Source organism: Suricata suricatta, chromosome 7, assembly GCF_006229205.1.
Source record: "Suricata suricatta isolate VVHF042 chromosome 7, meerkat_22Aug2017_6uvM2_HiC, whole genome shotgun sequence".
Lineage (NCBI taxonomy): Eukaryota > Metazoa > Chordata > Mammalia > Carnivora > Herpestidae > Suricata > Suricata suricatta.
In genome coordinates this window covers 38190415-38207065 of record NC_043706.1, presented here as the reverse complement: position 1 = coordinate 38207065, position 16651 = coordinate 38190415, and the positions used below count along the sequence as shown (strand labels likewise).

At 53.5% G+C, this 16651-nt stretch overlaps 2 protein-coding genes across 5 annotated transcripts; both read left to right on the top strand.

Moving 5' to 3' along the window:
- The first annotated feature begins 2228 nt into the window (after positions 1-2228).
- On the top strand, positions 2229-6443 carry TREM2 (triggering receptor expressed on myeloid cells 2). Of its 4 annotated transcripts, none has more exons than XM_029944370.1 (5): positions 2229-2414; positions 4254-4416; positions 5085-5175; positions 5873-6066; positions 6163-6443. In XM_029944370.1, exons 1-5 carry the CDS (start codon positions 2283-2285, stop codon positions 6177-6179), a joined length of 597 nt encoding a protein of 198 aa, XP_029800230.1. In that variant the 5' UTR covers positions 2229-2282; the 3' UTR covers positions 6180-6443. The 4 variants fall into 4 exon arrangements, with proteins under 4 accessions (XP_029800230.1, XP_029800229.1, XP_029800232.1 ...); XM_029944369.1 differs by having other exon boundaries at positions 2291-2414; positions 4066-4416; XM_029944372.1 differs by lacking the exon at positions 5873-6066 and having other exon boundaries at positions 2291-2414; positions 4066-4416.
- Positions 6444-7443: 1000 nt separating this feature from the next.
- Positions 7444-15030, top strand: TREML1 (triggering receptor expressed on myeloid cells like 1). The gene is made up of 7 exons (XM_029944948.1): positions 7444-7937; positions 10273-10392; positions 10555-10887; positions 13066-13180; positions 13563-13648; positions 14136-14188; positions 14546-15030. The coding sequence occupies exons 2-7, from the start codon at positions 10347-10349 to the stop codon at positions 14858-14860; spliced, it is 948 nt and encodes a 315-aa protein (XP_029800808.1). The 5' UTR covers positions 7444-7937; positions 10273-10346; the 3' UTR covers positions 14861-15030.
- Positions 15031-16651: the final 1621 nt, after the last annotated feature.

The window sequence follows — 16651 nt, the reverse complement described above, 5'->3', positions numbered from 1 at the left end:
AAAGGGAAAGAAGGTCAAGTCTGAGAAGAGTCAGAGGTGAGAGAGAGGTTGGGGCTTGAGAGCAAGCGTTTGAATCTCAGAAGCCTCAGTCTGTTGAGTGTCCAATTCCTGATTTCGGCTCAGATCGTGATCTCACGGTTGTGACACCGAGTCCCGCATTGGGCTCCGTGCTGAGCATAGAGCCTGCTTAAGATTCTCTCTCTCCTTTCCCCTCTACCCCTCTCCCCACATGTGAGCACTGCCTCTCTCTCTCTCTCTCTCTCTCTCTTTCTCTCAAACAAAATAATGTATACAGATGGCAAGCAAACAATGATAAGATGTTCAACATCATTAGTTATTATGAAAATAGAATTAAAACCATAATGAGATATCACCACAAAATTATTAGAATGGCTTTCCTAAACCCTGACATCAAGTCTTGAGAAGGATGCAAAAATAGTATAGCCATTTTGCAACACAGTGTGACAGAGTTTGTAAAGTTAGACACATGCTTCCCACATGACCTGGCTCTACCACTCCTAGGATTTTAGCCAAGGGAAATGACACATATGACCACACAAAATATAGGTACATGAATGTCTATGATGGCTTTTTTCATAATCGCGCCCAACTTGAAACCACTCAAATGTTCATCATCTGGTGAATGGATAAATGATGTGTGCATCAGCCATACAATGAACTACTGTTCAACAATAAAAAGTAAATGAATTACTGAGAAGCACAACTTCATGAGTGTTGAATACATTACCGTAAGTGAAAGAAGCCGAACTCAGAGCTAACCACCATATGATTCCAGGTATAGGACATTCTAGAAAGGGCAGGAAGCCGTAGGAACAGAAGTCAGATCAGTGGTTGTCACGGCCTGAGCTGGAGAGGAAGAGATTGGCTAGCGGGAGTGCGAGGGAGCTTTTGGGGGAGGCTGATAGAGGAGTTCTATATTTGATTGTGGCAGTTGTTACATAGATGTATGAATTTGTCAAAATTCATGGAAGTAGACACCTAATGGGATGAATTTTTGTGTATGTAAGCGATATGCCAATAATTCTGATTTTATAAAAAGACCATAGAAGGGTATCTATCCAGTGATTTTCAGGTGGCCTCAGACTCTTTATTCCTTAAGCCATTAGGTGAAGACTGGGTAGCTGGCTTTCCAAGTGAAGGACTAACTCATGTTCATCATTAACCCCCATCTCTAAGCACATTCCCTGTACATACCATAGATGCACAGTAAAGAAAGAAACAAAACCAAATCAGTGAGTGCTTGCAGGAAACCAGTGTGGACTCTGATGATCTGTGGGTGCCTGTGGGTCCTTCCGGCCCCTCCAGCTACTTCTCCCGGCATGACTCACCTTCCTGCCCCTGGGAATTACCGCACCTCCCCCACCCCATCCCTGGACTCACCACCGAGAGCCATTTCACACCTTGGTGCCTTTGTACATGCAAGTCCCTGTGCCTGGATCACCCTTCAAGGGCCCCGCACCTGCAGGGAAAGCATACCCCCAGCCCTGGAAACTCCAGCAGATGTCACATCCTAGGTGGTCCCATAGGTGCGTGTGTGCACAAAATAATGCCCTCGTGCACTGGTGCACACAGGAGGCACCCAATGGTATAAAGGAGGACACACTTTGCAGGAGACTGCAGGTGGAAGAGAAAATTCTCCCCCTTATGCAAAACCCATCCCCCTCCACTACCCCCTGCTAACTAGGATAATAGTACTAATTAGTATTTGTTGAGTGCTTATTGTGTGTCAAGCCCTATTCAAAGCACTTTGCCAGTAGAGATCCATGTTATCCTCCCAATAACCCTACACACTATTCTTATTCCCACTTTACAGATGTAAGGACTGTGACACAGAGAGGTTGTGGGGGCTGTGGTTGCACACACAGGCAGTGAGGAAGGAGGACTTGAAGTCTACTGCTGCCACACTACAGGGATGCTCGCCTGGAGGGAAGGACTAGGAGGCTCTGGATGAGGGTCCAGCTGGTCCCTGTCCCTTTCAAGGCTGCAACCAGAGTGTGGTAGGCGCTGCAACTGGAAGAGGGTCTGAACACAGCAGTGAGGATGGTGATTCCTGTGCTGGGCTCTGCAGCCTTGGACATTGTCCAGCCCTTGCCATGTGGGGTCCCCTTGGCTCGGACGGGCATTGGGCAGGCCAGCCTCTCAGAGGCTCTTCCTCTCCCTCCACCCTCCCACCCCACAACCCCTCCCTGAATCATAAAGCCAGACCCCAGTCCTGACTATTTCTCAATCCCTAAGAGCCCAGTTCCTGTGGGCTGCACTTGATGTGCCTGACCGTCTCCTTCCCACAATTCGAGGGAAAGACGAGATCTTGCACAAGATATCCTGTGTCTGCCTTCCGCAAGGGAAGCCTGACATGGAGCCTCTCTGGCTGCTTATCCTGCTGGCCGTCACAGGTAGGATCCCATCTTGCTGCTGCCCAGGCCTTCTCTCCTTCCTCTTCTTGAGTATATGGTGGGTGGGTGTGTGGGTGGGGAGCGGTGGGCCCAACTATAAAGGCGGTTGAAATCCTCAGCATGCATCTCCCTCCCTCCCCAGGAGGAGAACCCAGTCTGACTCTTCATGTACATGGAAGTATGAGGGGCTGGTGGACTCTGGCCATATGGAAAAGCAAGGAATTCTGATGGTGGCACCTCAGGCATTAGCTAGCAGTTGGGGAAAGTTTTGGGGGGCACCAGTAAGAGCCCCGAAAATGATGCACCGCTAGCTCTGGAGGAATGGCAGGGTGGGAGGGAGGAGAGAGAGCAGGAAACAACCCGCAGCTGAGGATGTACATCTTCTGCTGATGTGAAGGTCCTCTTGTCCTCAGCCCTGGAAGGGACCCAGGGGGACTGAAGATTCCTGTCACTGAGTTGGGGGATTGACACCCCAGATTCTTGCATACAACTACCTCTTTTCATTGGGGGAAGGTGCCTCTTGCTTCCCTAGGCCAATGGGTGAACGTGGTGAGAGGAGAGGCTCTCCCAGCAGAGCCCTGCCCCTGAGGCTTCTTAATGGGGGGTGGGGTAGGGGATGAGGGGGGCTGCCTGGAGGCAGAGGGATGGACAGGGTGACAAGTGAGGGGATCACTGTTCCCTCAGGTCTCTCTGCTTCAAAACGCAGGCCACTTGCCCCCTGATCTTGTCTTCCAAGGCTCTGTTGTTATATGGTTGAAGATGGGGTAAGGGAGGACCAAGAGAGGGGAAGTTGAGGCAGAGGGCTCCAGATGATTCCCCTGCAGCCCCCGCCTTGGCAATAGAACATGCTATAAGCCTATCTCCCCACCCCAGGAAGGTCCCCAAAATAGCAGCCTCACGTCTCCCTTCAAAATAGCTCTGAGATGAGTCTCTCCTGAAAGGGGAACAAAGCCACAGAAATAGGGAAGCTGGGACCTGAAGGTCAGAAGGAGATGCAGAGCCAGGGCCCGCGTGGGCCGCTGCAGAGTAAGCATGAATGGCCAGGGCAGGGAGGGGGGTATCCAGCCCAGACCCGAGGGGGCCACTGGCCCTACTCCCTTGAGATGGAGAGCCTGGAGAAGAGAACATGGTCCCATATGACAGGGATAAAATGGATGGAAGGGAACTGGAGGGAACTTCGAGACTAACGTCTCTGGGGCAGTCTGGGTGGCTCAGTTGGTTGGGTGTCTGACTTCAGCTCAGGTCATGATCTCGTGGTTTTTAAGTTCGAGCCCTGCGTTGGGCTCTGTGCTGACAGCTAGCTCAGAGCCTGGAGCCTGCTTCAGATTCTGTATCTCCCTCCCTCACTGACCCTCCCCTGTTCACACTGTCTCTCTCTGTCTCTCTCAAAAAAAAAAAAAAAAAGACTAATGTCTCTGGAAATAGGCCTGGAGGGGGACAGTTACTTCTTTAAAATGCCCGGCAAGTCCAACGGTGTTAAAACCAGACCCGGGACCTGGGTTTCGTAGTGGGCTGCGCACCTTGTTGCAATTTATATAAGAACCTGAGCTCCTTAAGGGTAAGATTTCTGTCTCTTTGTTCACTGCGCACAGTAGGAGTTCAATAAACATTTGGTGAATGAACGAAGAGTGAATGACTGTCTCCCCCCCAGAGCTGTCCCGGGCCCACAACACCACCGTATTCCAGGGCCTGGTGGGCCGGTCCCTGCAGGTGTCCTGCCCCTACAACTCCCTGAAGCACTGGGGGAGACGCAAAGCCTGGTGCCGCGAGCTAGATGAGGAGGGCACGTGCCAGCGAGTTGTCAGCACCCACCGCTCGTGGCTGCTGTCTTTCCTAAAGAGGCGGAACGGGAGCACGGCCATCATGGATGATGCCCTTGGGGGCACACTCACCATTACGCTGAGGAATCTTCAAGCCCACGATGCTGGCCTCTACCAGTGCCAGAGTCTCTACGGTGAAGAGGCCGACACCCTCAGGAGGGTCCTGGTGGAGGTGCTGGCCGGTGAGTGGGTAGCTGGCTGCACCTCTGGTCTCTACCGCTGGGCTGGGACTATGTCTCCAAAATCTGTGCACAGGACCACTCTCTAGACCACCCTGGGAAAACTCACGTCAGGGCCCCGGTGGATGGTTGTGCAGGTTACTCACTGCACTCTCCGGGCTGTGCTCCCTGTGTTGCGTACAGGAATGGTTCTGGGCTCTAGTTTGCACAAGACACCCAATGAGCCAGTTGAGCTCCTGCCTCTCCCAATAGTTTTATCCATGCAGCATCTAGTTAGGATGTGAGCACGGCACAGTGGGCCTTAAGGAGTGAGCGGTAGGAGGTTCGTTTGCTCCCTCACCCAATTATCCAAAGGGCCTGCAAACATAAATTAAGCACCGACCTGGTGCAGAAAAGAGTCTTAGGAAGGGGCACTGCCTGTGGCCCCAGGTAATGCTAAGTGCCCCACAGGGTGCTCTCACTGAATCCTGCAACAGTATTATAAAGGAGGTGTTTCTACTCGCCCCACTTAACAGGTGAGGAGACTGAGGCTCAGAGAGCTTAATGACCTGATCTGCTCCAGGCCAGAGCCTAGGGGGCCTCACGGCACTGCACGGAGATGGGTTCTCCCCACTGTGACTCGAAGCCTCAAGGAGGAGGAGCTAGAAGCTCATGGGCTCTGTCTCCCACAGACCCCCTTGATCACCTGGACCCTGGAAGTCTCTGGATCCCTGAGGAGACCAAGAGTTTCGAGGATGCCCAGGTGGAGCTCGGCATGTCCAGGTACAGAGGTGGGACAGACTTCCACCCTGCGGAGCCCAGGCATGGGATAGAGGCGGGGGTCCTAGAGCTACACATTCCGAGACAGTTAGAGCATGAAAATGGGCCTGGAGCTGATTTGTCCCAACACCCCTCCGACCAGCCGTTGTGTGTTGGTGTTGGTGTTGGCCACGCCGGTTGTTAACGTGTTGAAATTCTTTTTTTATAAATAGCTGCTGCTCCAAGACTCCTGAATGGTCAGCCTCCCATCTCTTCCCTGGCCACCCTTGGACATTGTGGCAACAATAAAAGTTTTAGTACAAAACTAGGACACTACTCCCCAGCCCGCTTCCTGATACCTGCTCCTTTGGTAGGACCAGAATCAGCTCTGATTGGTTCATTCTTTCGGTGTTGAAATATTGTTAATATAACCATGGAGTGCACATGTGCCTGTGTGTGCACGCACACACACACACCAGACTATTATGCACAGCAGGAAACTGCCCAGCTAGGGAAGGTGATGTGTTTAAACACACTCTGCAGGTAGAGCATACCTGGAACTCAGGTCTCCTGACTACAGGCTCTCCCGGGGGTGGTGCTGGGTGGGGAGCTCTTCTGGGCCCCTGGAAGCCACTGGTGTCTCCCCGTTCCTTCTCTGTGGGCAGATTCCAATGTGTAGGGCACCCCAAGGCCTCCCTCATGCCCTCCTTATGTCTTCAAGGAGTCTCTCAGAAGAGGATATCCCCTTCCCACCCACGTCCATCCTTTTGCTCCTGGCCTGCATCTTTCTGGGCAAGGTTTTAGCAGCCAGCGCCCTCTGGGCTGCAGCCTGGCATGGGTGGAAACTGGGGACGCCCCGGGCCAGTGGGCTGGACTGTAGCCATGACTCGGGTTACCAACTCCAGACCCTAACAGGTGAGTGTGAAGAGCGCAGTGGTGGATGGAGGTGGGCTGGGCAGGGGTGGCGAGGTGGGGCTCAGAGGGGCTGTGTGAGCACTCGGTCGGTTGCAGGGCGGAGAGACACGTGAGAGAAGAAGACGCAGGGGAAGAGAGGCCCCGGGAGAGGTCTTCTGGGGCCACCCCAACCTGCACACCTGCGCCTCGGTCACTGAGACTCCTGGTTCTGCTTTGGCGAAAGGCCACCCTGCCCACACCCTGCTTCCCCTGGTGCCTGGAAATGCGCACGCGCGCGTGTGTGTGTGTGTGTGTGTGTGTGTGCAGGCGCACCTGGAAAGTGGGATGGACATTCACCAACTTACAGACAGTCGTTATTAAACACTTTCACAAGTAAATCCAAGACTTCTCTTTTGCTACCGGGCTAGGAGAATGAATTTGGACGAGGAAAAGATAAAAGGTCTTCCTCCCTGGGGCCTCAGGTCTGAGGCTACCACGTCTCTCTGTTCTTTCGGCCTCCAAACTGCCCATCTTTTCCTTTTCCTCCCTCCCTTCCCTAGATCTAATTGCTGGATCCTGCCTCCTCGTCTGGGATCTCCCTGGCCTCCAGTCAGCCACCCCTCTCCTCCACTTGCCTCCCACCCATCAGTTCCCGAGGACCATTGCGGCCCACCTCCCCCACCCGTCAGTCCATCTAATTCCCAGCTGACTCATCCGTTGGCTTCCCCAACCTCTGCTTTCATTAGCTACTTCCCTTCCACGGGGACACCCAGGGCTGGACTCATGGAGGGCAGCATACCAGAGCTGGGAACTACTGGTCTGAGCCCCTCACTGCACAGAAGGGAAACTGAAGCTTACAAGGGCAAGACATCACCCCAACCCCCCAGTAAAGTCTGGAAGTGCAAATTTTGCTTTGTGTTCACACTGTGCTTCCCTCTAGCTCAATCTATTCATTTATTCATTGATTTATTTAACGGATATTTTGTGTACCAGGCACCATTCTGGGCGCTGGAGAAAACTGAGAACCAAATAGGCATTCCTGCTCATACAGAGGCCCGGACCCAGGGGAGGGGAGGGAGACAGACACAACAAGTGAGTCAGCCAGCTGGCATGCCGGAAGGCAAAAGTGCCCAGGAGGAAACGGCCAGTGAAGCCGGGCGAGGCGCACTGGGGGTGCACAAGGGACACGGGTGACGTAATTTAGAGGGCGGCAGAGGGAACTGGCAGAGGTGAACCACATCAGGGGGAGAGGACCAGGCCAGAGGGACTCATTCTCCCCGCGCACACACCCGCCACTGTGGCCCTGAGTGAGAGGAATCGGGGCACAGACTTGCCCCAGGAGGGCTGCGGGGGGAGGAGCCCATCCTCCGCCTCCCTGTCCTGGGCCTCTGTGAGGTGGAAACGCGGGACCCTCTGTGGCCGAGGCCCCAAGTGGCAGCTTTGCCCTCCACCATGGGCTTTCGGATCGTTGGGAAGGACCCCCGACGCAGCCCTCGTGTCCAGCCTCAGGTGTACACATGGCTCCCCGGAGCCAGCCCTGCCCAGCCCTGCCTGAGTCACCCCTGGAGGAGGCGGCTGCTGTACCTGCCCTGCCCCAGCTCTGGGGATGCTGCGCTGGGCTGTGTGTCCCGGGCCCTTGCACTCAGCCGGATGTGAAGCTTCCTCATCATGTCCTGGGCACTGGTCTCCTTCCTGCAGACCTGAGGCACCGTCTAGCAGCCAAGATGCACGCCTGGCACGAGAGAGTCTCTGCAGTTGACCAGCCCTTGGGAGCTTGGCCTTTTCTCTTTCTTCCTCCGCCATATTGGAGCCCTTCTGGGGGCTCGGATCACCACTGGGATCCCCTCCCTTCGACTCTCTGGGGTGCACACTGGACTGAAGAGGGGAGTCAGGTAATTTAGTTTCAAATTTCAGCTTTGCCTCCTACTAAGAAACTTTAAGCAAGTTCCTTAACCCTCCTGAACTTCAGGGTCCTCACCTATAAAAAAACAAAACAGGGGCACCTGGGTGGCTCAGTCAGTTAAGGGTCTGACTCCTGATTTTGGCTCAGGTCATGATCTCACAGTCATGACATCGAGGCTCGCATTGGGCTCTGCGCTGGGCATGGAGCCTGCTTAAGATTCCCTCTCTTTCCCTCTCTCTTTCTGCCCCTCCCCCCATGTACACTCTCTCAGAAAACAAACAGAAACAAACAAACAACCAACCATGCTTTGCTGAGGCTTTGTGAGGTTGAAAGAAATATGATTGGGGTGCCTGGGTGGCTCAGTCGGGTAAGCATCCGACTTCAGCTCAGGTCATGATCTCATGGTTTGTGGGTTTGAGCCCCAGGTTGGGCTCTGTGCTGACAGTTCAGAGCCTGGAGCCTGCTTCAGATTCTGTGTCTCCCTCTCTCTCCACCCCTCTCTCACTCACACACACTCTCTGTCTTTCAATATAAATAAACATTAAAAAAAAAAAAAAGAAACACCATTAGTAAAAGTCCCAGGGCCAATGTCTGGTGCAGAATAGGTCCCAAATAAACACTGGCTTCCTTCCTCTTCTCTAATGCCCACAATCTGACACCTCCCTGAGGCCAGAGTCCTGCCTGGTCACCTCTGTCCTTTGTACCCAGCAGTAGACCGTATCCATTTTAGGCTCCAAATATTGAGGACAGGCCTCTTTTCATAACACTTCAGTGGCCTGTTAGTATAAGGACTTTCTCGCAAGGAAACCAAAGGAAGCCTGACACATATTGGCAGGACAGACAGACGTGTTTCCACATCACCCACTAGGCTGACCCACCTGTCTGGTTTGCCCAAGACTTTGCCAATGCGTCACTGAAAGCCCCACGTCCCCCAGGAAAACCCGTAGCCCTGGGCGGATGGGACAGCTGGTCACCCTCTCACCACTTCCGGCTTAAGGTACTATCCGGCTTTCTCAGGCTTCTGTTCCCGTGCCCACTGAACAGCTCCCTTGTTCTTGAAGGAAGGAGGGGGCAGAGAGAGGGAAGGAGGAGAGAAGGGAGGGGAGAGGAATGAGGGAGGGTAGTTTCTTCGGCCCCTTTCCAGGTGTGATACCTAGGTCAGGGGCGGGCTGCCCCCTCCAGCCATCCTCACCTTACCTGCCCTTGTCTCTCAGAGCACTGGGGCTCCCTCTGGAGTCCTGGGTCGAGAGGTGTATTGTCCACATTCAGTGCGGGATCCCCAAACCCCAGCTCTGCACAGGGAGACATGAATGGGGGCCAGATGTTTCCTGTGCGGGCGGTGGGTTTTTGTCATGGGAAAGGAACCCCAAATTATGAGGCTTGGCATGTCGGCCCATCTTCCTTTCTGGAAGGTAAACAGATCTTCTCTAGGGAAGGGGATGGGGGATACACTGTCTCTAGCTTTCAAGGCATATTTGCTATTCAATAACCCTCGAACAAAGCTTGATTGGTGCCCAGACCACACAGAAACGTGAAAATATCCGTGGAGAGCTGTCTCCCCCACAGAGAGGATAGTGCATTCGTGAAACAAAAATAATATGCTGTAAAAAATGTTTGGAGAATCAGAAATCTTGTAAAGTGAAAATAGTAAGGGATAAACATTCACAAGGGATGGAAGAAAAAGATGAGGGTATCTTCTGGGACAAAGAACAAAATGGACAGAACGATGGGAAATGGGAGAGAAAAGTTGTGAAAAGGGGATGAATACACGAGGCTCAATATCCAACTAATCAAAGGGTTCCAGAAAACAGGGGGAAAGAAGAAAAGAGTTGATGCGGTTCCCGGGGCAGGAGAACACGGGTCCACATCGGCAGGGTCTGGAGGGCACAGTCAGTGAAGGCCGTCTGGCTGCCGCTAGGGTGGGCCTCCTGGTGTGAGGCCCTGTGGCAGGATGGGACAGTCCCCTGGGGCCTCAGGCCGGTGCACTCCTCACAGAATTGAGAACCCGAGGGCACGCTTCACCTTCCTCCATAGCTCTGTGTCCTCAGATTCTATTTCTGGAAGACCCTGAAGATCATCTTCCCTGGGCCTCCACTGCTTTCCAGTTTCCACCATCCTGTGTCACCTCATCCCTTTGCTGGGCCCCAGGAGCCCAGGTCCTGCCTGTCCTTGGGGCTTCTCACCCTGCCTCTCCCGCCCCTGCCTCCCCCTCAGAATCAGTTCCAGGCTTTGGAAGAGCCCCTTATCCCCACCCTTGGAGGGGCCCCCAGGGTCTGCCTCCCACAGCATGGTGGCTGAGAGCCCCACGTGACCTTCCAAGGCAGATGTTTCCTGCTCCCTGGGGAATGCTGTGTCAGTGGCCAGGCAAGCCGCAGAGCCCACATCTCCCTGACCTACCATGGGCCCCAACCTGCTGCCGCTGCTGCTGCTGGTGGGACTGGCAGGTAAGGAGAGAAGGGGCTGTGCTCTGGGCCCCATTAAGTCTCCTCGGTGCCCAGGAACAGCTGGCATGATGGTGGCACCAGTGACCTAGGTAGGGTCCTGTGGCAAGTGGGTGGGCTGGAAGGTTCCCCGGGCTCACATTCTCACATCCCTTCCTTCCCCAGCCCAGGCGGCCACCGGCAGCTTCCCTGAGGTGCTGCAGGCCCCGGTGGGGGGCTCCATTCTGGTGCAGTGCCACTACCGGCTCCAGGACGTCAAGGCTCGGAAGGTGTGGTGCCGGTTCCTGCCGGATGGGTGCCAGGCCTTGGTGTCCTCGGCTGTGGACCGCGGAGCGCCGGCAGGCGGGCGCATGTTCCTCACGGACCTGGGGGGCGGCCTGCTCCAGGTGGAGATGATCACCCTGCGGGAGGAGGACTCGGGCGAGTACGGCTGCGTGGTGGAGGGGGCGACGGAGAACCAGACGTTGCACAGGGTGGCCCTGGACGTGCTCCCTCCAGGTGAGTCATCCTAGGCTGGCCATTGCCCTTCCCTGCCCGCACCTGCTGCTCTCGGGTCCTTGGGGGATGGGGACCCTTATAGTGGGTGGGGATGCAGATTGGGAGGAGATAGTTTTGACAGCACCCCGGGGAGCGGAAGCGGAGCTGGGTGAGCAGTCAGAGATAAATGAGCCAGACAGGCGGTCCCTTCCCCTTCCTGCACTAGTCGGTTTCCCCGCTGGAAGGCACGTCTCCTTTGCACCCATGGCCTTGCCCTCTTCATCCCGCATTTTCCACATACTTGATGCTTTTTTCCTCCTTAGACACGTTTTTTAAAAAGTTATTTTACATTTATTTATTTTTGAGAGACAGAGACAGAACACAAGTAGGGAAGGGACAGAGAGAGAGGGAGACACAGAATCCGAAGCAGGTTCCAGGCTCTGAGCTGTCAGGACGGAGCCAGTCAAGGGGCTCCAACCCATGAACTGTGAGATCAGGACCTGAGCTGAAGTCCGGTGCTTCACCGGCTGAGCCATCCAGGTGCCCCTTTCCCTAGAAATGTTTTAAACAACGTTTTAACTTGGTCATTTGTTAACTGGAATTTGTTTTTTAAATCTTCCAGTTTATTACTCCTGTTATAATAGGTTTGATGGCTTAAATGACTGAATTCTGATTTTATTGAATTTTACGCCTTCACTGAGCATCTAGGAGGCGCCTCACCTATAAGCAGGATTACTTCAACTCCTTTAGTTTTAACAATGAGAAAAGTGTCACTCCTGGTTCCCCCAGGGTTGTCAACCCTCTCCTCCGGAGAGAAAGTACTTTATTTTGATAGGCTGTGGTTTTCTCTCCCAGCCAACTTTCTAATGTTTAAGCATTTATTAGAAGAAAAATTTAAAGTCGGAGGAAAAATCTTCCAGAGAAACTGGATGCTGTAAAACAAAACAAAGCAAAAACAAACAAACACAAACAAAAAAACAATGTTCTGGAGGGAAAACGGCCAGCTTCCTGCTGAAACAGAGCCTGCTAACCTTTTGCTTAGGGGTGATGATGTCTTTTTCATCTTTAGGTCTTCCTTTCTCAAGCAATTTGTGCCCAAGCCCCATAAGGAAATGAAGAAAGGCATTTTTCCTGCCCTTGGTTTTCCACCCCCATTTGTTAATTATGAGGACAGACTAAGGTGTCCTTAGAATCCCTTTCATTTCTGGTCCATGATTATTATTTTACATGGTGTATATGCCCCTGTGGGCCCTCGTCATCCCTGTGCTCCTCCTTCCTTGGCACTGTAAGGTCTGTAGGACAATATGCACTGCGGAGACAGCAGGTGCTGGGGACCCGACAGTGCAGAGAGTGGATGCTTGGGCCTGGCTGGTGGAGCATGGCTTTTAGGGAGGATGCAGGTGGCTTAAAGGGCACATACAGGAAGATGGGAGACACAGCATCTCCAGATCCTGGTTTGGCTTGGGGTGGGCGGTGGGGATGGCGAGCCTCTGCGAAGAAGGAAGACCACAACTTCTGAGGGTCTAGAAGGACTAGCCAGGTTCCCAAGATAGATCATTTGGCCCAGAGAAACCAGCCCGGAGTCCAACAGCCAGAGGTGGAGCACAGTGGAGTAAGGACAATAAAAGCCTTGTCACAAAACTGAGTCTGGGGGTCTGAGCAAGGCTCTCAGCAAGGGCCCCTTGGTGTTGTGTCACATTAGGGGGACCCTAGAGTTCCTAGATCCTGAGGGCAGAGCTTGGGATGCTCCCCACTCCTGCTTGCAGGGAGTTACACAGTTACAGGTAAGTAGAGGAGTCCAGCAACCAAGGTTGTCACTTTGGGATGAGAGTGGAGAGCCTATTCTGGGGTGGGGGGTGGAGGTAGGTGCAGATTACCCAGCGCATAGGTCCACATAGGCTGAGCAGCCTGAGAGGCCAGGGAGTGTGGGGAAACAGGTGAAGAAGGAATGCAGGGCCAACGGTTGGGAGCTGGTGGTGGAAGGGGAAGAGGATCGGGTCACAATCGGGTAAAGACAGAAAGAGTCCACCCCTGACCTCCAGAATGAGGGCCCCTAAGGAATATGCCAAGCCCCTGTTTGTGTTTCTTGCTTGGGATCTCTCCTTCCTCGGCCCCACTCCCCCAGTTCCTCAGACCTCAACAGGTCCACGACCCTATCCACATCGGGTATGTGCTCATGAATATTTCCTTCTGACTCAGCTCCTAGCCCAGCAGAGGGAGAGGATACCTATAAGGTTGGGAGTCTGGCTGACGGCCCCTTCTTGGACACCGTGGGCAGTGCCAGCCCTTTGGAACCCAGCCAGGATGAGAAGAGGTACTGATAAGAGCTGTATTCAGGATCCGGGAAAAGGCTGGTGGTGGGAGAGGGTGGGGAAGGCTTATTCAGAGCCCCAGGCTAACTCAAAGGGAAATCTCACAATTCCTTCCACCCCTGGAGAACTTCTGATCAGGCAGGAGGTCAGGCAGACCCCCAGTCCACCCCAGTTCAACAGTGGCCCCTTTATGCCCGTGGGTCTCCAGCCAGAATAACCTGAAGATGTATTTCTCTTCTGCCCTGCCTGAGTCTGCCCTCCTCCTTCCATCCCCCAAATCCTCTGCTCCAAGAATTGCACCTTTCTCCCACCGCCCTGGGTTCCTGTTGAGCAGCTTCCTGCCAGGTTCAGGCCTGAGCTCCCCTATCCCTTTGTGTCCATCAGCATCCCCTTGATCTGGAGCGCAGTGCTCCTGCTGGGCCTGCTGGTGGCGGCAGCCGTGCTGTTTGCTGTGATGGCCAAAAGGAAAGGTAGGTAGCAGTCCACCTGCACATTCCAGCACAGCCCCTGTTGGTCCTGGACCGGCCAGTCTTGTAGACAGTGCTGGGAGTCTAGGGCTGCTTCCCCTATAGACGGGCTCATCTGGGCTTTAGGGAGGCCCTCAGGCCCTGGAAGTCCCCAGCTGAGGGCTGGATGGGAAGAAGGAGACTCAGTGAGAGCCGGCCTGGGGACAGATAGGAACTGGACAGGGTGGGGCAGTGGGATAGAGACAGGTGCTGGGCGGAGGTGGGGGAGGGGGTCTCAGGAGATGGGCTGAGTGTGGAGGTGGGTTGGAGAACGCTGGAAAGAGTAGTGGTGGTGGTGGGGGGCTCCCCACAGCCTGGAGCGGAGCTGGTGGCTGGTGGAGGGGGGAGGGCTGGAGAATCTGGACTAGGAAAGGGGCTTCTGAAGGGAGCGAGGGATGGGCGCTGAGCCAGTACAGGAAGCAGACTGTGCTTCCATCCTCCCTCCTCCCAGGGTACAGGCTTGGTGTCTGTGGCCAATCTCAGAGCGGCAGAGTTTCAGGCACGGTAAGAGGCCTCTGCAGGCCCCCAGCCAAATTCCCCAGATCTTCCGTCTGCGCGGCCCACTGAGGGGTCCTAGGGTGGGAGGGTGGTGAAAGACTGGGACCCAGTCAGAGTCCAGACTCTCTTCCTGAATGCTGTGGACTTGGCCCCGGTGGTCCTCTACCTTCCTACCTTGGTATTTCATCCTCCCAGATTTGGGGAGAAACTTAGGGCTTGAAACTCTTCAAAGTGAGGCCTTCTCGCTCACTGACATCCTCAGGATTTGAGAGACAGATCCAGTGTGGCCCTGGGCTTCCTCTCAGAGGGAACTGGGGCGGAAGGAGGCATTCTCTCTGCCTCATTGGTCTGCTTTTGTTACAGGCCTCCTCCTTAGTGGTCCGCCACACCAGTGACTCTGGTCTGGGAGTGGATTTGCCATCGGACATACCGTATGCCAGGCTGGACTCGCCGCCTTCCTTTGACACCACCACCTACAGCTGCCTACCTCTTGATCCCCCGTCAGGGGAATCCCCAGCCCCAGTCCAACCCTCATCATCCCCTCTGCCTCCTAAGGTCCTGATGTACTCCAAACCTGTGACATATGCCACAGTCATCTTCCCTGGAAAGGACAAGGGTGAAAGGGCCACCTGTGAGCCAGCCCAGGACCCACCGACTAGCCAAACGCCACCCAGCTAAGCTGTTTGTCATACTCTTTACTAACAGAGACCATCCCCAGAGTCCTACACATCCAGCCCGCCCGCCCACACCCTAGATCCTTAGGATATCAGAACAGCTAGCGACTTTAGGATCTAATTTAACAACTTGACTTTTCTCATCAGGACAGTGATACTTCTATGTGACTGAGGGGTCCTGGGAACCCCCATGCTGGTTCCTCTGCCCTTACCCCACTGAGCTAAATAAACTCTGAAGGATAATACATGAGCTCTTGATGGTTTTGGGGGAAGGAAAGGGCCTGAGTTTGACTATTTGCATGGCCTGGGAACTCTGTAAAGATTCTGGTTCAGAGTTTGCACTCTGATTTCATGTCTGCCCTGCCAGTGAGGGCACAGTTTCCATTCCTGGTCAGAATTCTGGGGTGCAGTCTGATTCAAGGGGGCACCAGGAAGGTGTCTTCAAATGCATTTCCTGCCTTTCTCAAGATACCTGAAAGTACAGATCCATTAGCTTGAGTCTAGAAACCTCTCCTGCCTTCTGCTCTGCACCGTGTAGACAAGTGGCATCTTACGATGGGACAACACGCGATGGAGGGAAGGGATAATGACGAGAAGACTCATGGCAGATGGGGCAGGGAAGATGGAGCTGAAAAGAAATAGGAGTGAGATCAGAAACTGAAATAAATCCCAAGTCTGTTCCTTGGATTTTCAAGCGCCAGGAGATAAAAGAACTTTGCAGACAAGTTTTATCAGAGCTGGCTCTCTCTCAACTGGGTGGATATCTGGTTAGCGCTGTTGCCTTTGGCCTGACATCTGGGGCCTGGGAAGAGCCGGGTGGAGAGAAGGCATGGCGTGGGAAGAGGGGAGTGAGTGGTAAAGGTGTGGCCAGTGCTACGTGTACATGAAAGGTAGTCCAGGCTGGGGGTGGAAGGGCCTTTAAGGACTCCGCCAGGATTTCTTCTGAAACTGTTCAATTTGAAAGTATTTGCCCATGTTGACATGAGAGACAGGTGGAGAGGATAAGGTGCTCGGGAACCTATTCTTCTTATAATCATGGAGAGCTAGGCATAAAGAGGCTGTCACCATTGGAGGGGCCCTAAATTTGGTCTAGGTACCTGAAGTGAAGGGACAGGCAGGGCCTGGGCTCCAGCTGAGGAAGTCTAGTGACGCTATTTTCAGCGAGCTCTGGCAGGATATTCAAAGCTTCCCCTGATAGAGTCTCAGCCGGTGACAGAACCTAAATTTATTTATGTCCCTTGTCGAGGCAGCAGCTGCCTACCAATCAACTAAGCCCTCACTTTCCCTGGGTAAGACGCCGGGGGACTTGCCTGCTGGGGAGGAGGGGTGGTACGGGGTGGAGAGAATTCAGGGGAAGGGCAGGAGAAAGTCTAAAAAGAACCCTTGTGGGAAAAACCCTGGTCTGGATGTCATCTTAACTTTTTAGAGCCTGACAGAAGTAAACGTATATTTAACAACACAAAGAAAAATACTAAGATCCATTGGCTGGTAGAGAAGACAGAAGGAGGAAGGGGAAATAAATGCAATTCCTTCATTGCTCATGGTAGACGTCTATGACCACCAGTCCAAGTCTCTGTTAAAAATTAACTTCTGAGATGAAGATACAAACCTTCTATATTTCATCGTAAGAAACACATGAAAACAAAGAAAATGCAGGTGACATGACCAGCCCATTGCTTCATATCTGAATCTTTAGAGTGCAGTTCTCCGAGGGAAAGTTACATCCTCAACAAGAATTAAGCATCTTACTCAAATTGCTAGTTCATTTTAAAGGAGAAAAATTATATAACAAATA